This window comes from Periplaneta americana, chromosome 8 (assembly GCF_040183065.1).
Source record: "Periplaneta americana isolate PAMFEO1 chromosome 8, P.americana_PAMFEO1_priV1, whole genome shotgun sequence".
In the NCBI taxonomy this organism is placed as follows: domain Eukaryota; kingdom Metazoa; phylum Arthropoda; class Insecta; order Blattodea; family Blattidae; genus Periplaneta; species Periplaneta americana.
The window spans coordinates 94,224,309-94,249,840 of NC_091124.1; the positions used below are offsets into that span (position 1 = coordinate 94,224,309).

Consider the following 25,532-nt stretch of genomic DNA (forward strand, 5'->3'; position numbering starts at 1 on the left):
CCTCCCCAAAGGTCTTTTTCCCTCCAGCCTCTAACTAACACTTTATATGCATTTCTGGATTCGCCCATACGCGCTACATTCCCTGCCCATCTCAAACATCTGGATTTAAAGTTCCTAATTATGTCAGGTGAAGAATACAATGCGTGCAGTTCTGTGTTGTGTAGCTTTCTCAATTCTCCTGTAACTTCATCCCTCTTAGCCCCAAATATTTTCCTAAGCACCTTATTCTCAAACACCCTTAACCTATGTTCCTCTCTCAAACTGAGAGTCCAAGTTTCACAACCATAAAGAACAACCGGTAATATAACTGTTTTATAAATTCTAACTTTCAGATTTTTTGATAGCAGACTTGATGATAAAAGCTTCTAAACCGAATAATAACAGGCATATATATATATATATATATATATATATATATATATATATATATATATAGTATGTGATATGAAACATCTCTCACAACATGATAAAACAGGTCATGTGAACCGTCACTTCCATGTAGTTGAAATTTTTCCCGAAAGATGGAGCATGGTCTAAGAACCACATTCACTATACAATAGAGATGGGAAAAGTTGTTATTTTCTCGTAACAGTTCCATGAAAATACTAGGCTCCAAATAACAGTTCCAAAATAACAGTGCCACCATATATTATATAGCCTACGCCGAAGTTCGCTCCACAGCACCGGATCGAATCCCTCCTCCAGTGTTTTTCCCTTTGTGGCCTGACTCCATGTTGTTACCATAGGATCATTTTGTAGGATCAGAAATTAATTTTTACATTATTTATATATATATATATATATATATATATATATATATATATATAATTTAATGTGGAACCTGTACCAAAATAAAACACACCAGGAATGAACGAAACTCCTCCAGAGTCAAGTCCCTAAATTCAGTTCTGTCATTCTGTGAAGCGTGTGACACAATTTATTTTTGTTAAAGCTCTTTAGTCAAAGTAGTTTATGCAAACATTTGGGTAAAAAAGGCAAAAGTATAAGTCGAGGGCCATGAGAAAGTCCAGAAGTCATACTGACAGTATTGACACCACGAAACCAGTTACGTTATATTTATGCACGACGCCAGTTCAGGATTAAAAGTATTGATTTTGCCCCTGAAAATTGTTAAAAGTAGCCTGATCTAGTGACAAAGTCGCTAAATTGATAACACTGCAGCAACGGTTGTCATAATGTAGTTCCATACATGGCCGACTTGATGCTAGCTTCGCTTCACCTTTGAAATTGAAGGGAGCATCAAGTCGGCCGTGTTCCATAACATCGAGTATATTGTAACATGTAACAGCAAGTATTTTGTATAACAGGTACAGTACTACTAGTATGTAATGTAACAGTGATGGTTTGGAACAGGCCGTTACGTTATTTTATAGTCATGACTCATAATGTAGTTCTATAACATCGAGTATTTTTTGTAACAGCAAGTTATTTTTTGTAATAGCAAGTATTTCTTGTAACAGGAGTATTTAATGTAACAGTGGAAGAACCACGTACTACTAGTACGTAATGTAACAGTGGTATTTAGGAACATGTAAGGACGCTAAATGATCACATACTTCCCTGTATGCCATGTGATGCAGTACGATGTCATAATGAGTCGAGATGTGAATTCCTGGAAATGAAATCTTTTCTAATACTAAATTGAATTCGTAGATCAGGTTTTTCGGAGCAGGAAATGTAATGTAATTTTAAATTATTTGTAAATTGGTCACGAAATCGAAATGGATCCCAGTGGTAAATAAAACCTAACCTATTCTTCCTCTTCTGCTTAGCTGAAGGTCACAGTAGTGTTCAATTTATCCAAAAATGCGTAAATAAAAGTTATAATCATTTCGGACGTGCTAAAATTCATATTAATAATGTACCGTCATGAAGAATAATAATCTCATTGTAATGAAATATGAAAATTTACCATTGTACTTTTTTTTAAACAAAAAAACTTCAATAATACAGTCATGTTTCAACAGATTTTAGTTTAATTTCAAGAATTGGTAATGAAACTAAAAGTGTAAAATATTTGGAAATAAAACATAACCTATATATTTTCGTCTCCCTTGATAAAATTCACAATGTAGTTACTATAATACAGGCATTATGTTATTTGATAGAATCCTATATTTAATTAACATCAGTTCCAAGATAATGTGTACATTTTTTAAAGACTATCTTCGTATCTTTACTATTTATCTTTTACTTTAGTTTCTAACATTTTTTTTCAGTACGACGAAAGGATTCCCAATTCTGCTTTCAAACAGTGGCGCCAGCTTATATGGGCTCGTGGAATCCGAGCCCACCCAATAATTTATCGTGTTTTGAGATTTATTTAACTTAAGGCTCGTCAAATGTTTGAACCCACCCACTGTTTTTCGAAAGTTGGCGTCACTGCTTTCAATAGTACCAAACATGTTCCGTTCTGTGGAACAGGCGTTGTCATAATGTAGTTCCAAAGTGAAACGAGTATTTGTAACCGCAAGTATTTCGTACTAGCTCAGAGCAACACTGTTATTTTGGAACGTAGTGTTCCAAGGTGCTGTTACTTTTTGGAACAGTTCCAAACAAGGAACGGTTCCAAAATAACTGTTACGTTATTTTTTCCCCACCTCTACTATACAAATCTGGCTTTAACGCAGAAGCTCCCTGTGAAGCAGGCTTGAATATAATGTCAAGCGAAAAATTGTTCCGTAGCCGGGTATACTCGTTACTGTAGGTACGTTAACAAGAAGCCACAATTTAAGTCACACAGAATTGTGCACTCTCAGTTGGGTTTCTGGCGTCTTGTCAGCCCATTTGAGTTGTGTGGATATAAAGGGAAGAATTGTAACGGTGTCGAGTATAGTTCCTCGGGTAGTTCAGTCCGTAGAGCATTCGTGCGCTAAGCGAAGGGTTCTGGGATTGATACTCGACCCCGGAACAATTTTTCCCTTCAAATTATTCAACCACATTCACTTTCAGATATAGTGGGCTATGTGATGGAGTCTGGAATTTGCCAATCATTTACATATAACGGTCATGTAGCTCCATTCGGCTTTAGTTTGTTGGTATGTAGTGTTGTTAGGTGACTGTTTAGTGTTGTTTAAACAAAAATAGGGTACATTATTTGAAGGTATGCTCATCCAAAATGAGTGACCATGTACTATTTACAACAGTTCTTCCGCTACAATTTTGGTGTATACACAACAATGGTTTCATGATGTTATGGCACGAAGGCGTTACAGGACGAGACGGAAACAAAACAGCTTCATGTTTCTTGGAAGTGATGAGAGCTTGGATCACACGCAAACGCAGCTGATAATCTGGAGTGATAATGTAGCGCGCAGAAGTAGAATCGCATTACTCCTCTTTTTGAACTGGAATACATCTAATCCGCCATGAATGATGTAATGTAATAAATAAATACTCACCTTTCTGTGGTTTTATCTTATTACTCAAGGGATAGTAGATGAGGTGACTCAAAAATATCTTGTAACCGCACATTTGTGATAGGGATTTTGTCCTTATTGAAAAATTGAAACACAAGAAGAAGTATGAAGTTCCCATGGACCTAGTCAGAGTAATGGTCGAATCTCGAGACAAACGGCCCTTCTTAGTAACAACAATGCAACAATATATATATATATATATATATATATATATATATATATATATTTTTTACTTTAAGACGGCAGCAGATGCCAGAATCAATATAGGAATCCTACATATCTCCAAAACTCAGTGGATCTGTATTAAGAGAGATGAGCCAAGTATCGTAAGGGTCAAAAGCACTTCAAATAAGATTGAAGACTGGGTATCTATTCAGGTGTTCAAGAAAGGTATGACGTTCGAGAATCTACCAATTAGACTCCGACTTTTAACTGTATCAACAGGCTCAATGATCCCAAGACAAAAGACTTACGTCAAATGATTCCGTTCCTTAGTAACGACAACAAACACTTCTATGATAATCTTGTGCACCGTAAGAAAGAGTATTTGTGTGTCTGATGCCTACCCACTTCACTTTGCGTGATTCGGGTTCCGCATACTGCGGATAAATGTCAGGACTGTGACCCATTTTCAAATTGCACATCACATCGGCGGGCCACGTCATGCATGATGTGTATCTGTGAAGAGTTATGTCGTGTACTTGGGTGAGTGTATGTTAAGTGCTAGTGTAAGTGTAGTGTAGGGAATGGGTGAGAATGATAGTGAGGAAGGGAGAAGGGAAAATCCAGTGCCGGCACGTAGCCTACCAATAGCACCAAGGGGGCCGCCAAGCTTAACGTCCTCATCCGAGGGACGAATCACTATCAACAGTGACAAATGCCTTCCCTTCACATGCACTGTGGAGAGATTTAAGATTTAACCCAGCCATACTGGTGCACAATTTAGTGATCAAAAGTTGTGCACCGCCATCTCTCCTAGTCCTGAGGTAGAAATTTTACAAGATAAATTTCTAACCCCGCCGGGAATCGAACCCGGGCCGGCTAGTCTGGAGGCAGACACGCTACCACAGAGCTAACTCGGCGGACAGAAACAGTATATTTCGATGAAAAAAAAAAATTATCGCTAATCTTACATAAGACTTAACGAGTTTCTTTACAATAATAAATAGGCAAAACATGAAAGGGCATTAGACCTTAAACATTACTGACAGAGAATTTTATTGTGTGCATTTTTGGTTCTTAGTGCTATTTTGTATTTAAAATAGATGACAATGTTTTGACACACAGCATGGTATAACTGTTTCCTTCACATCCACATGGCCCATTTTAAATAGGTAATTATTGTACCTGCACATAGCACGTATAAAATTGTATGTTTTCCAAAATTTTTCACAAGGTTATTTATACTGGCCTTAAAAAAATAAATCACTGAAAATGTATGCCTACAATGAAATAACATGAAAAAAAAGTTTAACACGGCTCAAACATTGTAGATTGCACTATTAATAAAATATTGTTTTCCTCCAAATCTTGGTTTTGGCGCTTGGCCCATCATATATTTCCATTCTCCAATTATTACGTTATAGGCCTACATCATGCCAATAACTTTATATTATTTTCTGCATTTGTGGTGTCTATTGAAAGCCATTCGGAGATATTTCTTATAACAGTGGAACACCTGCGTTTGTCTCTGACGTCTCTATATACAGTGAAATATTCTAAGTCACAAGAAGTTATTGGTACGCACAAATCACAGACCCATAGGATAGCGTGGCCAAATTTATGACGTAAGAATTACATAGTAAATGATTACATCTTTCTTCCAGTAACCTATTAGTTGTCGCAGTCATCGCTATAGTTATCGTTATGATTATTGTTGTCAGTTCATCACCATCAAGCAGCTGCTTTACATGTTATAATGATGAGTTTATCACGACGTCTGAAAAACAGTTTTCATAGTCTTACTTACTTACTGGCTTTTAAGGAACCCGGAGGTTCATTGCCGCCCTCACATAAGCCCGCCATTGGTCCCTATCCTGAGCAAGATTAATCCAGTCTCTATCATCATATCCGACCTCCCTCAAATCCATTTTAATATTATCTTCCCATCTACGTCTCGGCCTCCCCAAAGGTCTTTTCCCCTCTGGCCTCCCAACTAACACTCTATATGCATTTCTGGATTCGCCCATACGTGCTACATGCCCTGCCAATCTCAAATGTCTAGATTTAATGTTCCTAATTATGTCAGGTGAAGGATACAATGCGTGCAGCTCTGCGTTGTGTAACTTTCTCCATTCTCCTGTAACTTCATCCCTTTTAGCCCCAAATATTTTCCTAAGAACCTTATTCTCAAAAACCCTCAATCTCTGTTCCTCTCTCAAACTGAGAGTCCAAGTTTCACAGCCATACAGAAAAACCGGTAATATAACTGTTTTATAAATTCTAACTTTCAGATTTTTTGACAGCAGACTAGATGTCAAAAGCTTCTTAACCGAATAATAACACGCATTTCCCATATTTATTCTGCGTTTAATTTCCTCCCGAGTGTCATTTATATTTGTTACTGTTGCTCCAAGATATTTGAATTTTTCCACCTCTTCGAAGGATAAATCTCCGATTTGTATATTTCCATTTTGTTCAATATTCTGGTCACGAGACATAATCATATACTTAGTCTCTTCGGGATTTACTTCCAACCCTATCTCTTTACTTGCTTCAAGTAGAATTTCCGTGTTTTCCATAATCGTTTGAGGATTTTCTCCTAACATATTCACATCATCCGCATAGACAAGAAGCTGATGTAACCCGTTCAATTCTAAACCCTCTGTGTTATCCATAACTTACCTAATAGCATATTCTAGAGCGAAGTTAAAAAGTAAAAGTAATAGTGCATCTCCCTGCTTTAGCCCGCAGTGAATTGGAAAAGCATCAGATAGAAAATGGCCTATACGAACTCTGCTGTAAGTTTCACTAAGACACATTTTAACTAGTTTCTTGGGAATACCAAATTCAATAAGAATATTATATAAAACTTCTCTCTTAACCGAGTCATACGCCTTTTTGAAATCTATGAATAACTGATGTACTGTACCCTTATATTCCCATTTTTTTCTCCAATATCTGTCGAATACAGAAAATCTGATCAATAGTCGATCTATTACGCCTGAAACCACACTGATGATCCCCAATAATTTCATCTACATATGGAGTTAATCTTCTCAAAAGGATATTCGACAAAATTTTGTACGACGACAACAAAAGTGATATTCCTCGAAAGTTACTAAGTTAGTCTTGTCCCCCTTCTTAAAAATAGGTACGATTATGGACTCCTTCCATTGTTCTGGTACAATTTCCTTTTCCCAAATTGCAAGTACAAGTTTATAAATTTCGCTAGATAATACGCTTCCACCCTCTTGTATTAATTCTGCTGAAATTTGATCAATACCTGGAAACTTGTACTTTTTCAGATTTTCTATCGCAATTTCGGCTTCAGAATGTGTGGGTTCCGGTATAATTGTCTCAGCAGTTTGTATTTGAATTTCGTCCCGATCATTTCTACTTGGCCTATGTATATTTAGTAGTTGCCCAAAATAGTTTTTCCATCTGTTAAGGATTGAATGAGAGTCTGCAAGCAAGGTTTTCATAGTCTGCATTCTTTATCTTTTGTACAAGCCCGAGTCATTTCTCGTGGTGTTATTTAGTAAATGTTGATATGACTGAAACTGTAATTTAGTTCCTTCCTTTAACTCGCCAATCATCTTACAAACGTTTTTCTTGGGAAGAAGAGGATCACAGGCTGAGAATTCCAACGTGCACTCTATGTCAGAAAATTCGACGAACCAATACTTTTTACACTATTATAAAGTTACATCATTATCGGGGGATATGACTGCTCTCCTAGTAGATCCACAGACTACGGACGGGAAAAGCCTGATGAAGGCGGAATTTTCCATCTCCTAATAACTTCCTGAACTTTCAAGTACCACACAAACTCCTACCAAACTAACTTTTCTGGAGACTGGAGCTAGTCGAAACGTGGTGCTCAACACACCACCTCCTTCTAGTGCCAAGGCCAATGACGTAAGGGAGCTCCACTCCACCTCCCTGACGTCAGTGAGCTTATGTGACGTGCAAACGAACAATTTATCACTTGTCTAGTCATTGTAGCTTAAAAATATTATTTTATTAATATAGTAAGTACAGGTAAATATAAATAAAACTATATAACTTCTTATAGGGAAAAGTAAATATACGAAATTCATCTCGCTTACATGAAATATATATATATATATATATATATATATATATATATATATATATATATATATGTATATATATATATAAAGCCTTACAATGTGTATATATATATATATATACACACATTGTAAGGCTTTAACTCCGCCAGTATAAATAAGTAAGTAAATAAATAAACTGTGAAGTTATAATTTTTGATACATTCAAATAAAATATCTTTTCTCACATTGTAGCCATTTTTAAAGCTCCCGCAGGAAAAGAAGCAACTTAACACAGCTCTCGAATGAATATTTTGTAACTCCCATCCGCTCCCAGGCTCGTCAGCCAATGACAACTGGACGCGTCACTCGTTTTTCTGTCGCCACAAAGGAAGTGGACGTGATACCGCGACGTTGCCACGCTTTCCGCACTTATCTGCCTGCCCATCCGTCCGCCTGCCATCGGGATGAGGAAAGTGGGAATGCTGTTAGTTGCAACGTCGCGCCCTGGCCCTATACCTTCCATGCGTTTTACTAGAGACGTGAGAAGTCGAATCTTTCTTCGCGACTACTGTAATATGTACTTTTTAGTTACGAAAATTGGTATTTAAAAGTGATGTAAATGGTGAATGATATTAGTTGTTCGTAATGGGATTCTTAGCATGTTCTAGTCTTACAACACATTCAAGTAGACTACTGTCATTCAATTACAGGGTTGTTTCCGATCTCTGATAACGAATTTGAATGACGTCATGTGCGTCAGGAATCACACCGACAGCTGAATTGCGGCGAGAGGTGACAGACCAGTAGTGAGTGATTCCATAGTCAGAGTGCACGGTGTGCCACAGTAGTAATGCCCAAGAAAATCGAGCCTTTTTTGGGAGGAGTACATAACAATCCTTTCCGATGCCAAGTACAGTTACATGAAAATCATAGGAGCCTGCAAAAAACGTGGTTTCGTTATTTCCAAGAAAGACATACTGTGTGTACCTAATAAGACTGGCAATGCTCGGATGGGATTAATTCCAGAGTGGAAAAAGCAAGCAAATCCACCCCACCGTCACTAGTCGCCGCACCCCACGAGATGATACAAATTAAATTCATTCGAGCTTTACCAATCTTATTAAGTACACAGTTGATGCCTTTCTTGGAAATAACGAAACCTCGTTTATTGCAGACTGCTTTTATTTTCACTTAACTGTACTTGGCATTGGAATGGATCGTACTGTACCCCCCCCCCCAAAGGCTCGATTTTCATGGGAATTTCTGCTGTGAGTTGCCGTGCACTCTGACTATGAGATCACTCACTACTGGTCTGTCACCTCGCGCCACAGTTCAGCTGTCGCATGACTCCTGAAGCACATGTCATTCAGATTCGTTATCAGAGATCGGAAACAACTCTGAATCCCTTTTCGGTGACGTAAGTACAGATGTCACAGGCAAGTAGTCTGTCAGGCCGAGTTACACTACTAGATTAGTCGGACTCCGATCCCGAATACGGCTATGTTGACAGAAGTAGAAAGAGATCAGATGAGGTCTGGACAGGAGCGATGGGGTTTTCACTGTGCGCTGCTGACGTACTCGCGGCGGGGAACGGATACAACCATACAAGTTTCCCACATGTTCGTCCTGGCTCGTGTCAAGGTTAGTGAATCACTCCCAAGTGACTGTCGAGTGACACGGTATATACGGTATTGTAAGGTGTTTTCTTGTATATTTAAAGTGAAAATGTGAATAAGTGGAAACTGTGTAACGATTAATCAAACGTTTTCTACTGAATAACATGTAGGCTATATACAGAGTGATTCACGAGGATTTACCGTCACTTACGGAGCTTATTTCTGAAGACATTCTGAGCAAGAAATGCCATATAAACATGTGTCCGAATTTCAATATTTTCAGAGTTACACTAATTTGAATTTGTTAGTAAAATACTTTTTTCCTTTAGTTTTAGGGGTAAAAAAAAATATTACAAATAGAGAATGAACTATTCAGAAGTATCATTTTTTTAATTGGCTAGTGTTCTGAAGCTAATATTGTGTTTTTAATTGCTTTGTACAGATTTTGTTTTTCAGTTTTTGACTAAAAATTACATAATTCTTACGCAATTATCACAAAAATTGTTACAAATCATACAACTTTTAAGAATTCGATTCTTTACAGTTTAATTATGCATCCTAATGTACAGTCTTAGAATTTACAAGAGCGGCGTGATTTGTTACAATTGTTTGATAAATGCGTAAGAAAATGTAATTTTGTAGTTAAAAATCGGAAATAAAAATCTGTACGAAGCAACTATGGAATTTACAACACATTTTTAGCTTCAGAATACTGCCTAATTAAAGAAATAATGCTCCTGAATAGTTTATTGTTTTCCTGTAATAGTCTTTTACCCTTAAAACACAAGAATAGTGGTATTTTACAAATAATTTCAAATTAGTGTACCTCTGAAAATATTGAGATTAGGACAAATGTTACATGGCATTTTTGCTCATAGTATCTTCGGAAATAAGCTCCGTAAAGGATGGTAAATCCTCGTGAATCACCCTCTATTTATGATTCATATGTGTTAATCCAGTCTGCCAGCCAAGTACGAAGGCGCTTTGAAATACTATTTCAGAGTGTAAAAATTCTGTCATGTGCAACAACTCATAATCTTTATAATAAATTTCAGGCAAGTGGAAGTGTTCAGCCTAAGAAACAAAACAGACAGCATAAGATTCTCACAGAAGAAACATATTAGATGTCATTGGTCATCGATTGGAACAATGTCCTAGAATATCACTTACGCGGCTTTCACAAGTATGAATATCTTATGGCTTTGTGCAACAGTTTCATAACGGACTAATAGAGCCACATTTAATATTTTTCTTAGACGAGGCATGGTTCCATTTCCATGGTTATGTGTGTTTACAAAACAATCGTTATTGGAGTGCTGAGAAACCTGATATTGTTCATGAAGTACCCCTCCATGATGAAATACCCACGCACCGTCAAAGAACTGAAACGTAATATCCTTCACGAGATTAACAGCATTAATCAACCAGAACTACAGCTAGTTATGGGACATTTCATAAAGAGATGCCAAGTAAGACGCTTTTTAAAATAATTACGGAAAGTCTATACTGCCCGTTCTCAGCTGCGAGTCGCGTCAGCAGCGCACAGTGAAAACCCCGTCGCTCCCGTCCAGACTTCATCTGATCTCTCTGCCGTATAGGAACAGTACGAATATTAACATATGAAAATGGTGAGAGTATTTATTTAATAGGATAGATTTTTACTAATGTGCATCCTGCATTCGGCTTCTTTTGATGTCTGTGTTTCTTATCCTGCCTGCAGTCTCAACTGTAGAAACTACCTTTTCCACACATGAAGCACATGTTGCTCTGTCAGGGAGCAAACTTGGCTTCCGTAGCCTACAACATTACTGGGATCACGCAGGTTGCGAGAACTTAGAATTTTACTTTGAGGTCAACGTTTTTGTAACAAATGCTGTGTAATGCATAAAATAATGCACTTAAAAATATCACTGCCGTATGCACTGTATGTATAACTGCGCAGTATACTGGTTGTTCAGTTCAAAGTGTGTCATGGCTCGCTGCATGCCGTCAAGTGGCTAGTCGATGAGCCTAGAGAATTCAATCTTCCCACACTTCCGCAGAGGTGTATTACCTATGTGCTAGAGAAGTTGCCTAGCAAGTACGGCGTTCATTCAGAAGAGTACTTACCGATACGTACGGTAACGCCGGTAGTGGCAGGAATGTGAACTTTTTTCGAAACGTGTACTGAGGTAATTTTTTTTCTGACTGTCGGGATATGGGGAGAGGGTTAAGACGATTACTTAGCCTACGTATTTGTTGACATTAACTTCGACGGTCAACATGGACACGGAGCATTTGATGTGTATTGTGGAATGTTGCCGTACGCAACCGATGATAACAAATACCCTGCGTACGACTTGGCCGCGCAAAACATAGTTCGAAAGAGGTTATGGTAGCACACAGACCGAACAGACCGCCATCTGTTGCTACGACGTTCAAGTTATACCGTACACGTTCTCAAGTTCAGATTGAACGCCTTGATTAATAGGCAACTTCTCTGATACAAAAGCTGAAACTCGCTTCAAATCGCTGACTGATCAACAGTGACGTCATGACACACTTTCAAATGAACACCCAGTAGATTGTACGAATTACCATCTTAGGTATAAAATTCCTTTCTTTAATAGATATTGGGTTAATCTGGACGAAAATTCTTTAGCAATTCTTCAGTCGTCTGTTTGGATGAAAATTCTTTAGCAGTTCTTCAATCGTCTGTTTGGTTTTCATGCATGACTGGGCTTCATCGATATTTCGTGTCACTCATAACCGATTTCAAGGGAGTTACAGAATTTCCGCAGACTTCATTCTTAAAGTGCGATATGCCACAAGCTTACAAACTCACTTTGATCAAGAAAGATGGCGTTTATTTTTAGCCTACACTAAGTAAGCAATAGCATATTTATGTGGTGAGAGGACATTGAACCTTCCATGAAAGCAACAGTGGTGAATGTGGAACCTGTCGTAAGCGTGGATGTTTGTCACTTGTCTGCGTTATATCCTGTACTGTCTGTGCCATGTTAAGCCCACGCTACGGAAGTCACATCATGTATCTGTCTTAGTGTGCGATACTGAAATTACCTTGAAGCGCATAATGGCCAAACACTGACAAGAGTAAAACTAAGAAGAAATAGAAAAAAACACTGAGCTGGATTGTGTCCTTATTTTGCCAATGTACATATTTCATATTGGTATTTAAACCAGGGCTGCAGATTCGGGAGGTAAACACAAAGTCGGTAAAAATTAGTGATGGGACGAATTCTAAATTTTCTCAAAACCGAATTCGAAACCTAGTATCCTAGTATCAAGCAAAACATTAATTTGACCCAATTATTCAGGAGTATCATTTCTTTAATTAGTATTCTGAAGCTAAAAATGTGTTGTGAATTCCGTAGTTGCTTCGTACAGATTTTCTTTTGCGATTTTTAACTACAAAATTACATTTTCTTAAGCATTTATCGCAACGATTGTTACAAATCACGCCACTCTTGTAAATTCTTTAAGACTGTACATTAGGATGCATAATTAAACTGCAAAGAATCAAGTTCCTAAAGTCGTATGATTTGTAACAATTTTTGTGTTAAGAGCGTAAGAATGATGTCATTTTTGATTAAAAATTGAAAAATAAAATCTGTACAAAGCAATTAACAACACATTTTCAGCTTCAGAACACTAGCCAATTAAAGAAATGATAGTTCTGCATAGTTTATTCTCCATTTGTAATATCTTTTTACTCGTAAAACTAAAGAAAGAAGGTATTTTACTAACAACTTCAAATTAATGTAACTTTGAAAATATTGCGATCAGGACATATGCTTATATGACATTTTTTGCTCAGAATGTCTTCGGAAATAAGCTCCATAAGTGACGGTAAATCCTCGTGAATCACCCTGTATATATGTGTATATATACATATATGTATATAATAAAATATTTTCAATTTTATATGTATTATTTTTGAGTCAACATAGAGAGGAGTGATAATGTGATGAATAGTAAAAATGCGCATGGTGCGAAAAAGTATGAGAAACACCAAAACCAAATTCACACTATTCACAAATATAACACATTTTTGTACTTTTATTTGAAGTTTATGACAGCAATGTAAAATTTAATGACAGAAAATTATTACAATGCAATATTAGTGTGATAATTGAAGGGTTCAGATCCATAGTGGGCCAAGCGCCATTTATTAAAAACGGAAAAAGCAAGTTAAGTGAATATCATAGTTTAATGAAAAGTTTGACATATCATTTAGTTGCTGTATGTTTCCATTGAATTATGGTAATAACTTCATTTTAACCCTTGTTTTCTACGGTTTTAGTAAATGGCGCTTGGCCCACTATGGTTCTGAGCCCTTCAATTATGGTTTTATGCATGTTTCATTAATTTGTTATTTAGGAAATATGAAAACATACAATATTATTACATATCTTGCCGAGGTATTTAATGTAGGCTCTACGTTGTATTTTTTTTCATAAAGACAAAATATACACTTTTTTAAGATTGTTATGATATTCTAACTTTACTGATCTGGAAACCCTAACTACACGTCAGGCATCTCTTCTGACGCTCGTACACCTACACTGTATTTACTGCATGTTGACATGTGCCGCGTTCGCTGAATGTTGGCTCTTGTGAACTTTTTTTTTACTACTCTTTTCACTTTTATTTTTCTAATTTAGCTACGACAATCTTCACTATTTTCATTTTCCCGCGGCGCAGCAGCGAATCAGTGAAAATGGCTGGAGTTTCAGAAACAAAGTTAAATTAAATTTTATGTCGACATTTTAACAAATAATCCAGATGATTAATACATGTGAATGTATGTTATGAAATAACTTACAATGAACTTAATGACTTTGAAATATAATAATCGACAACCGTTTGATTTTTTAAGTAAAACATCCATTATATGAAGTAATAAATAAATAATAAATATGTGTTTTTGTTTGTTTCAGGTCTTTGAACGTCGTCGCGCTCTGGAGAAGACAAAGTGAGAAGAATTAAATGAATTCGAGAAGATAGCAACATATGACTCACGGGACCGTTTTCAAATCATTAAAATATACAATGACGATGAAGTTTAATATTATATGCCAAGAGGAAAGCACTTTCTTGCTAAACAAGTTTTAATGACATCAGCTTCTTTCATTCGAGAACATCAAGATAAGTGCAGAAGTTACATCCTTATGCAGTCTGAAGATAAATAACAAGACAAAGCATTTCGTGTGAAATGCGTGAAGGCGTTACATGCGCTCGCGTTGCTACGGAATTGATGTCTGCCGCATCACGTGCTAAACTAATGGAAGCTAAAAGAAGAAATAAAACAGAATTTCAAGAATGACATAATAAATATTAAGCTTAATCGTGCCTAGTTTGATGGTATATACAGTTCAAGAATTAACGAAGAATACATAAAACTCTTGTTATTTGGTAAAGAAATAAGGTTGATGATATAGCACAAGCGTTTTGAACACCGGCCAAGAACTTTAAGTATCTGTTAACTTGCTTGTGTGGAGCATTAGCTTGGTGTAGCTGAGAGTTAAAACATGAGAGCAATTTATTCTTTAGCAGCTGGTTCTACAAATCCGTCCTATCGGACGGCATCGCAAAACAACAAGCATAAAGATTCTGACTCAACTAATACCACGTCATCACGTGTAATGAACTGTTTACATTCAATCCGAGAACCGCAGTGCTACGAGTGACATTGTCTCAGCGAATTCGCGACGGGTTTTGAGTGCGTCGATATATAATTTAAGTCAAGAGTGATATAAAAACGTGCTGAAGTGACAGAAAATCAGAATAAACATGAAAACATATAGTGAAGGAATTACTCATAAATAAGAATACCTATTCTGAAACTTCTTGTAAAGATGTCGTGCCGCAAGAAATGCGAGTATGCATGTGATAGTGAACCATAAGGACGAAGGACAAGCGACTCATTGTGATAGAACACTGAGCAATAATAATTGTTTGTCCATTAGAATTTCAAATACTATACCAAATCGTGTGCAGAAGTGTTACACCAAAAACAAACTTCGACACGGCTGTAAATATTGTTGAAAAGGCCTGGTAATTACAGTAAAGGTAGAGGACAAACTGTTAGTGTAAATGGCAATAATATACCCCGATGGTGCTAGAAAATTGTTAAATTGAAATGAGATATTTAACAAATTTCGCTTAAAATACCCTCTGCATTAGCTCCCATATTATAAACGCTGAAATCAAATAGCTGTACCACCAGTTAAAAGTCGTATTTCTGTTTCCAGAAATGCCATTGTGGAGACACAAGTTACCTAGTTATTTTTAAATAATATATTCTGGTTCTAACAGAACCACAACTTATTTACACAACTCTTCACACAATACAACCCCTAGCGAAAACGATTAGTTCCGTAAAATTGTGAACACCTATGCCAAGATCATCCTCTACACCAAGCACCGCCTACATACCACGCAACACAGCAGTACTCGACTACTATCGGCCGGACCCCTCAAGCATCGCCAATGACTGTGATGCTCCTGCAGCACGCGTCGCTCCAGTACTACAAGCCTCCTCCACCTCCGTCATCAGCATCCAAAGACACTTCCACCCAGCAGCGACATATGAGCACTCCACCCGTCCACCACCACTCGGTCGGCAACTCCTCAGTCCAGGCCATTAAAGCGTCTTGCAACACAAGGGCTATGCGTTACTACCGCCTCTGGATCTACACATGCAATGCAGTGTTACTCGTCAGCGTTCTGGGGTTCGCCATCGTCGCCGGCAGAATCGTTGTGGCCGACCCTCGTCGGTACCTCGTCCCAGGCCTCTCACTCTACCAGCCCAGCTTCCTGTACGCGTACCTCGCCCTGGCCACGCAGAGCGGACTTCTTCAGCTCGTCGGCTGCTTGGGAGCGCTGCGCCTCAACGAGCGATTGCTCAACGTCTACTGGCTGTTGCTCCTCGTACTCCTCTTCGGCGACGCGATAGTCGGCATCGTCTGGGTGTTTCGATTCGACAAGATATGCGCCGACTTGCGACCGACACTCAAGCAACGTCTGGCGGCTGAATACGGAGTAGACGCAGACTTCACTGCCCTGTGGAACGCGCTGCAGAGGGACTATAAATGCTGTGGCGTGGATGGCGCTCAGGATTTCGAGGGCGGTGTCGTTAACAGAACTCAAGGTGTGCCCGAGAGTTGTTGCAGGTTTCCCCCAGTCTCTACCACATTACCTGTCCAGGATCATCAACATCACCACCACCATCATCAAGCCATCACAGAAAGAAGACCTTCCTTAGGAGGAACGTCCACGTTAAAAACGTATCCGAACCTTCCATCGCCTCCTTCTTCGTCAGCGGCTTCCTCATCCGTGGACAACGAACCGCTGAACCACGTTATATCCCCGGAGGAGGAAGCCGATACCAATAGAGTTCCAACCGACACAACAACCACTACTCACAGACTTCCGGTGCCCTCTTCCCCGGCCGACACATGTGCGGTGACCAACGCCGATGCGGGCTATGGTGAATCTCACGTGTTCACAACCGGGTGCGAAGGTCGGCTTCTATTCTGGTTGCGGCAGAGTGCAGACGTCCTGTTTGTGTTGGGTTACTGCGTCATTGCATTCCTTAAACTGTGCTTCCTCGGTATCCTACGATACGAAATTAGAGAGATGATCCAGAAGATAAAAGTACTGCAAGGTGAAATGAGACCACCGCAGTTGCTACTCACGGAATTCGAAGCCGGACCATCGCCCATCACTTCACCGACGACGACGCAGCACCTGGAACCTCTACTCATGAACCACCACGAAAATAACAACGGGAACATCGTAACTGGGAGCAACGGGGGAATGATTCCCGTGGTGAGCAACACGACGTCTCCGCCTCCGCCGCAGATTCGACACGGGGGTGCCGCGACGGAGCGCGGCAACGCCCTACTGCTGCTGCAGCCGCCGGACAGTCTGCAGACGACGCCGCTGCACCACGTATCGGCGCAGCATCAGAGACACCTCAGCCTCATCAACAACGACGGAACAGACTCCGACACCAACAGCAACTGTGCACTGATCATCTCGGAGGACAACACAGGGTCCAACAAGCCGCCGGCGGGCAAGACGAAGCAGCCGAGAGGCTCCAATGGCAACAACAACTACGAGCTGCACGAGCTGCAAGAGCTCAACAGGCTGCTGGCGAGGCATCAGACCCAGATCTGACTACGGAGATGGATAGCCGCCTGCTTCCCCATTCTGCCGCTCTTCCCGTCGCCCCCACCGCCCAGGAAACGAAGGAAGGAGTTCGGTTACTACTGAGTGCAGTGTAACGAGCGAGTGAGTGGTGCACGCTGCTACAAGTAGATGCTTCTCGACATCCTTTGTATCAACATCAATCCATACTCTTTAAAATAGAATCCCTCAATGAATGATCCCATATCTAAATATGTATGAGGCATGTCCTGCGTTCACCATCAACCTCTATCACGATTAATCCTTCATAAAATGAAACATCCACGAGAAAAGGAGTATCGTAATCATCTATGGAAACATCTCAAAACAACCTTAAGTGGAAGAAAGATGTTCCCAACACACCTCGAAGAAGTGAGTAATAAAGCTAATATCATTCAAGTATATTTCCGTCAAGATGGTATTAGATGGCACATTACTGAAGATAATTATTACACGCCACACATTTCACAGCTGGCTATGTTCGACACAAGACACTCTGAAACCTGTCCTCCAAATACATGCGTGACACGCTATGAAAGTTTTGTGTGTTACTAATAATTATACAAAGTGAGGTGCAGATTTTTAGGAGATGGAAATAGTAACTACGAGTGGTTTTGTTATAGATGTTATTCTGCAAAGAAATGTGCTGTGTTTCCGACACGAGGAGGCTGTGATTTTAATAGTGAAGTGAATAATCAAAGTAGGTTGTGTATTACAAGTGGAATCGAATACAAGGCTACAAATAATATAGAGAGGATATTACTTAAATGATAACTCCTAAAATTCTGCTGCATTAGCTGACATCCTGGTGTGGCATTACTCTTAGTATGATTCTTTGCGCGAATGTGTCAGTGGCTGGTGAATAAAAGAAATATGAATTTAACAACCTTCCAAAATAAGACCATATATGTATGGTTTACTACCAAATGATACTGACATCTTAATCACCTTGCTGTGATGAACGGGATGAGATGTAGAAACTATGTTATGAGATTTGCTAGTGACGTAATATACTCAGGCCATGATGTTTTATTCTAGGATTGAGTGACTGGGCAAGAAATGTATGTTATGCTGTAGAAAGGAAAGAAGTAATTACTTGCCAGTTGTTTCCCTTACAATTATATAATGAAATGCACTTCACTTTTAATCAGTGGTAGTATTAATTTTCAAAATTGTAAATTTATTAACTATTGCATTGGTTATTAAGATGTCATAAATATTTGATAGATGAAACCAACATAAAATGTTTAGTAACTCCATCCAAATGAACGGTAGAGTGAAGCAAAGCGAGAACATCGTAAGAACTTCACACATTTTTAATGAATACTTTCGACAAAATTAATTTCTTTGACTCAGTTTTTAGATTTTGAAATCAGTTTGATATAAGGCAGGAAACGTAACGTATTTGTGAAAACAAGTAAATTTTAATATTCACAAAACATGATAAAATACACATATTTGGTCAATAACACAGTGTTCATGAAGTCGATAAAATACATTAAAGGAAATATGTCACAGTTATATGAACACTTTATAAGTTTATTGATAATGTTATTCAGATATATTTCGGAGAATGCTTCTCCATCTTCAGTGATAAGTTACATCGACGAAGTGGTCAGTCTAATTTAAGCCAAGCAAGAACACAGTTCGAACATCTGAACTACTTCGTCGATGTAACTTCTGAAGATGGAGAAGCATTCTCCGAACATGTCTCAATAACATCTTCAATAAACTTATAAAGTATCATATAACTGCGACATATGTATTTTACTCACAAAACATATTTCAGAAATGATATTGAATAAAAAATTATACCTAAGAATACGTACTTTTGCCATATTTAATTTGGAATAATCTAAAAAAGAAAGATATGATTTTTACCACTGAATAATTAAAATCAGTTTTTTTATCGTTCTGTAACTAACACTATCAAATTAATGTGCTGACAATATCCACCGTTCTTTCTGTCCTTTTTTGAGCATGACTTATATACCTGACATAAAATCAGGTCGCTAATAATTAAATTGTTACGACACACTCAAATGCATGCATAATCAAGGACGATATTCAAATTATGACACAATAATTTAAACTATAGTTCATACACAATGAAACAAGAAAATTATGAGATTACGGTAAGATCGCTGTACAATTACAGTAAAAAGCAAATCTGAAAAATGAATAATAATTCTAGGTTCTTATTGGAGAGGTAGTGAAGGTGATATAGGCTACGCAAGATTATTCTTCTAACGATTCAGCGACTATGCTCAAACATGTAAATTCTGTGCCATTACATCTATATATTTCAATATACAGAGCTTTCATTTCATAATTTCCCAGTCTAAATAGCTGATTATTTAAACCGAATTAAATTTAAACAAAAAAACAGGTCAATTTAGATATTGAGGGGAAGTCTGAAACCAGGCCTAATTTCATTTTAGATTTCACCCCACACCCCCAGCCACCGCCACTTTGAAATTTCAAATAGCACCCCTATATTTTTATATTTAACTATGACAGAGTATTCAATTGTTTATACACCTCATTCATTTTTCGCATCTTTTGTTTTCTATCGTCGCCTGGCAATCTGGATTGTTGTTATTGTTGATTAGAGCGCTGAAGAGAATAAATCTACAAAAACTTATTGAGCATTTCATGTAATAGTTGTGTTTGTGTATTAAATTATTTTGAAGAGAGAACATAAATCATTCTTATTGTTTAAATTTAGGAATTCACAAAAAATAAGCTGTGTTTTCATTTTTTTTATTTTAGTAGGTTATTTTACGATGCTTTATCAACATCTCAGCTTATTTAGCGTCTGAATGAGATGAAGGTGATAATGCTGGTGAAATGAGTCCGGGGTCCAGCATCGAAAGTTACCCAGCATTTGCTCATGTTGGGTTGAGGGAAAATCCCAGAAAAAACCTCAACCAGGTAACTTGTCCCGATCAGGAATCGAACCCGGGCCACCTGGTTTAGCGGCCAGACGCGCTAACCGTTACTCCACAGGTGTGGACCCTGTGTTTTCATCCTACAATCAACTGATAATAGCAAAAAAAAAAATACCTACAGATTGCTAGGCGACAATAGAAAACAAAAGATGCGAAAACAAATGAATGAGGTGTATAAACAATTGAATGCCCTTTCATATTTAAGTATACAAATATAGGGGTGCCATTGAAATTTCAAAGTGGGGGTTGGGGGTGAAATCTAAAATGCAATTAAGTCTGGTTTCAGACTTTCCTCTCAATATCTAAATTGATGAATTTTTTGTTTAAATTGAATTAAATTTAAATAATTAGTTATTTAAACTGGGAAGTTTTGAAATGAAAGCCCTGTATACTTTAGACGGAATGTTCAAGATGCCATCAGGGTAAATTTTCAAATCAGAAAAATTAATTCCAAGACATTTCTCCAAAAAATGAAATTCCAAAATGAAATAAAACAGCAACTAACTCACGTGTGGATTTCCCTATATGCTTATTGCTATGGAAACGTCGACGAATATAAAAGCAGCACACTTTTACCTCTGTTAACCTGCTGTTTAATCCAAAATGCTAGAATAATCCGCAACACCTTTCCATTGCGGAAGATTCTGCAGTCTCAATTGTTTGATTTTTTTTTTCTGGATTTCTCCTCATTTTCCATACTCCACAAGTATGTAAAAGTATTCTATTATTCCCTTGTATTTTTACATGTATTCAGTGTAATGATTTCAGTGCAAAAGGAAATGTAAACTTCTGATATATAGGGACAACACATACCAGACATTCATTTCAAAACTTCCCAGTCTAAATAACTATTTATTTCAATTAAATTTAATGTAAGCGAAACACACTTTAATTCAGATATTGAGTTAGAAGTTTAAAACCAGTATTAATTGCATTTTACGTTTCACTCCCTGATCCCCCACCCTCGTTTAAATTTCAAATTGCACTCCTATATTATATTTAAATATTAACACATATATTTGAGTGATGTTCCAGCATAACTTAGGTCAAAATTGCCCGAATAAAGTAAATTAGGGCTCAAATGATAATGGTTAACCTTTTGCAGCATAGTGGTTGTTCAGGAGAACCACAGTTTTCTTTCTTTTTAAATTTTATGGCACAGATATTCCACCAAGAAACGACCTCTTGAGTATACATAGAGGTGCAATCTGTGTTTTGAAATTGTGTGCAGAGTTAAAATGTTGAAAAAAATTGATCGAAGCTTTGTTATGATCCATGATATGAAAAACATTTAAAAAATAATTTGTGCTGCAAAGGGTTAACTTTCCGAGTGTTTTAAGCCCATGTACGTTATCGTAGCTTCATTATGTCTCGAGATATTTCAGTTTAAGTAAACGGTGAATAGATTATGCCAATTATTTTAATATATGGACTACTAAAGCGGAACTGAATTGTTAGGTTGTCGTCTGTTTTATGAATTATCGTGGTGAAGGCATTGGAAATTGGTATAAGCTACATGATTATAGAACGTATTGAAGTTATGTAAGAAGAAAATGTGTTATTTTTTAATTCTGTGTTTGCTGTGATTGTAAACACAGATTTTTTTTACTAAATGATCTTTGTGCAAGTGTCATTTCATACATGGAATGTGAAAGAAAACCTATAAATAAATAAACAATGAAAGTCAATCCGCGACAGTTCTGTAGCGATATCTAAGATGGGTTCTGGTAGATCAACGAAAAAATCAGACAAAAAATGTTCAACGACATGTGACTTTTGACGAATTCAGACATCCTAAATGGTAGTGATGTAACTTGCAGCAAAACGCGAGAATTGGAAAATATATATATATATATATATATATATATATATATTTGCCTATGTATTTGTCCCTTCTAATGTAAGAAATTGTTGGACCAATTTAAGAAGTCATTATCAGAAAATTATCTTCAGTCTCACTTAACTACCTAATATTGCTTATCAGTTCGCTCTTACAGACATTTCTTATACATTAAAACTACCAACCATTGCTCATGTCTTCTCAGTCAGATGTGCCAGTAAACCTTCCACAAATTAACGATGATCAGTTAAACGGATAATTAGCCAAGTAACTGAAGAACAACGCGCTATAATAACTGAAATTACGGATTTGGTACGGTACAAAAAATTATGAAAGTGTCAGTAATGTATACTTTATTGACAGCCCAAGTGTCAATGGACAAAACTTTGTTTACCAAAGTTTGATTCATAATTGCACAAATTTTGGGTTAAGTGTAATTTTTGTTGCATAGACTGCATCACAGCAATGTCACTGCCTTGCAACAGCACTGCACACAATCGATTCAAGTTACTCGTACCTATAAATTTACATGACAGTTCTATATCAGGTGTGAAAATTAACAGCTAAGCGGCTTTTCATATTCGTTCAGTAAAGATAATGATCTGGGATGAAGCACCTATGGCCAATATGCATGATTTCATGTGTACAGAGTGTAAGGGGTATAAGTGCCGTCCTTTTCACAGTCGTCGGGGACGGTCTGCAGGATCAAAAAATGTTCATACAACGTAATGTCAAAACTTCATGCCTTTCCCACAAAAAAGTATTTCTTACCTTATTTTATTCGCGTTATACTGCTTATATCGTTAGTAAAATTACGAAAACAATTACATCAGTAGGTATATCTAGCAAAGAGTTAATATTAATTTAAATACATACTTGTGTGTTCTATTACGTTTTCGTGAAATTAAATAAAATTTCATGCTTAAATTTGTTAATATTCTGGCGTGAGAGACGTGGCAAAGTGTTCAGCAGGCAGTACTCTGCACAGACGTACGTACATGTTAGCTGAATTCAAGCTCCCTGTCCATAGGTCTACTGCCGAGCGGATGACAGCTGTTAGGAACCAGGTATTCGATAAACAACTTGCAATGTCATTCACAGTGTTAAGGATATCATATGTTATTAATTTATGGAGAAAGTCGTCGTAATTCAAGTGAGGCAAGAGGATGTACTGTCAGTGTTTTCCGCAATGAAGATTACCTAATCGGCGAAATTTGTAGCGGTTTCTCAACGATTATTACAAACTAGGAGTCTCTTACCTCGTATCAAAAATAGCACAAACAGAAATTTCTTTAAAAATGGTAGGCCTACTACCTTATGGAAGCGGGAGAGATTAAAATGTTGCATTAAAAAAGTTCATGCAGTAAACAATTATTGATTATTTTTAGACAATAAAGAAATGGACCAATATTGTTAAATAAAATGGAAATTTACCATAAAGTATTATTAATGAAATTAGAAGTTCGTAGTTGCTGTTCGTTTTATGTAAACAACGGTCCGCCTCTGCATTAGAACAGAGCATCTGTTTTATATTTTTTTTTACCGATATGTCTGTATCCGCTTGAGCTGTACCGTGTATTACTCGACCAAAGCCAGTGGAGTCCTGCAACCAGGAGCCATGGCGCTACTATTCCTCCGTTCGTAATACCGCATTGCGATAGTTCACATTACGATCGCGGCTCCACTCGCCTCGGTCGAATAATACTTGTAAACCCCCTCCTCTCCATCCAGCAACGCTGCCAAACGCCTAATATTGTAGACTTTAATAATTAGTTACATATTGCAATTAGAAAAAGAATTGTGAGGACATTTTTTCTTCCTTATGACATGAATAATAGACCAGTTAAAATAATGGCACTTATACCCCTTACACCCTGTATAATGATTTAATGAAAATGGCGGCAAAATTATGATTTTGGGAGCAATTTCAGGCAGATATTGTCTAACTCTAATGTATCTCACGGACTGAGAGTAACCATTGTCCAAAATTCCGTACGGTTCTCCTCTTTGTGGCAAAAATTGAGAGTAAATAAATTTAGTAAAAAAATACGAGCGAAGACAGAGGAATGTGACTTCGTCAACTTCTTACTACAAATTTATAATAGTGACTGCCCTCATGTTGATCGCGAAATCCAGAATTACTGCCTCCCATAATTTCTGAAAATGATACAATCGAAATATACGGAAATGAATTAGCCACGCTGAAAAATAAATCATGTTTTTAAAAACTGCATAATTAACACCTAATAATGAACATTTTAAACTTTCCTCTCAATATCTAAATTTAAGTTTACATTAAATTCTTTACATTAAATTCAACTGAACGGAACAGTTATTTAGACTGGGGAAAATTTTTAATGAGACACCTGTATAGGTACACTACCAGTCAAAAGTTTTCGATCAGCTATGAAAACAAGTATATACTTTATTTCAATGTAAAAACACATCGTAAAACTAAATAGACCAACAAAATAAATATTTTCTCTCTCTAGCATTATGATAATATGATAGAATATTCAAAATGAAATCCCTGTTTTAACCACAAATCCATAGTTGTGATAGGTAATCGAAAACTTCTGACCGGTAGTGTACAATACATACATACGCAGTAAATCTATATCGTATTATTTACAATGGACACTTTCGAAATAAGTTAAACTCTGTTAAAAATAAAGTTTACGTGAAAGCAATACCACCACCTCATTTATAAAAAAGTGGTTTCAGTTACGTAAAAGTGAATTAATATTCAACTGACATAACAAATTAGTGTAGTGATTCGAGTATTAAATTTGTCACCGGCGTAGCTCAGGCGATAGTGCGTTTGCGTTAGTTTTCTTCGCTCGGGCATAGGTTCAATTACCGCTTCAGCTTTATTGAATGGCTTGTGTCCGATATTTTCTCCAAGTGTAAGGCGAATGTTAGGTAATCCCACAGCAAATCCTTGGGCTGATCTCCAAAAATATCATGTCACTATCATCAAGTACATCGACGCTAGATAACCTAGTAGTTGATATTGCGTCGTGTAAATAATCGATTTAAAAAGAGATTCATTTGCGAAAAACGCAATAACATAACACGAACTGTAAGGTATTTTGTTTGTTATGTTTCGAAATAAACTTTGTCAGAACAACCGAAATGAAACAACTAAAAATAAATATCGCGTTGTTAAGTTTTGTTATTGAAATGGTGTTTTCATTGTCATGCAACCTTCCTTTCAAAAGTTTCATTGATTTAGAACGTCTTCTGACTTTCAACTA

The 25,532-nt window shown here is 37.3% G+C and overlaps 3 protein-coding genes across 3 annotated transcripts in view; 1 reads left to right on the forward strand and 2 right to left on the reverse strand.

The window, feature by feature from the left end:
* The window catches only part of LOC138704893 (pseudouridine-5'-phosphate glycosidase-like), a 436,469-nt gene that overhangs the window by 22,885 nt on the left and 388,052 nt on the right, over positions 1-25,532 (reverse strand). The gene's annotated exons all lie outside the window — the stretch shown is intronic.
* The window catches only part of LOC138704892 (protein maelstrom homolog), a 57,435-nt gene that overhangs the window by 15,709 nt on the left and 16,194 nt on the right, over positions 1-25,532 (reverse strand). The gene's annotated exons all lie outside the window — the stretch shown is intronic.
* LOC138704891 (uncharacterized) lies at positions 14,356-25,521 on the forward strand. Its single transcript, XM_069833282.1, has one exon. It carries the CDS (start codon positions 15,784-15,786, stop codon positions 17,473-17,475), a length of 1,692 nt encoding a protein of 563 aa, XP_069689383.1. The 5' UTR covers positions 14,356-15,783; the 3' UTR covers positions 17,476-25,521.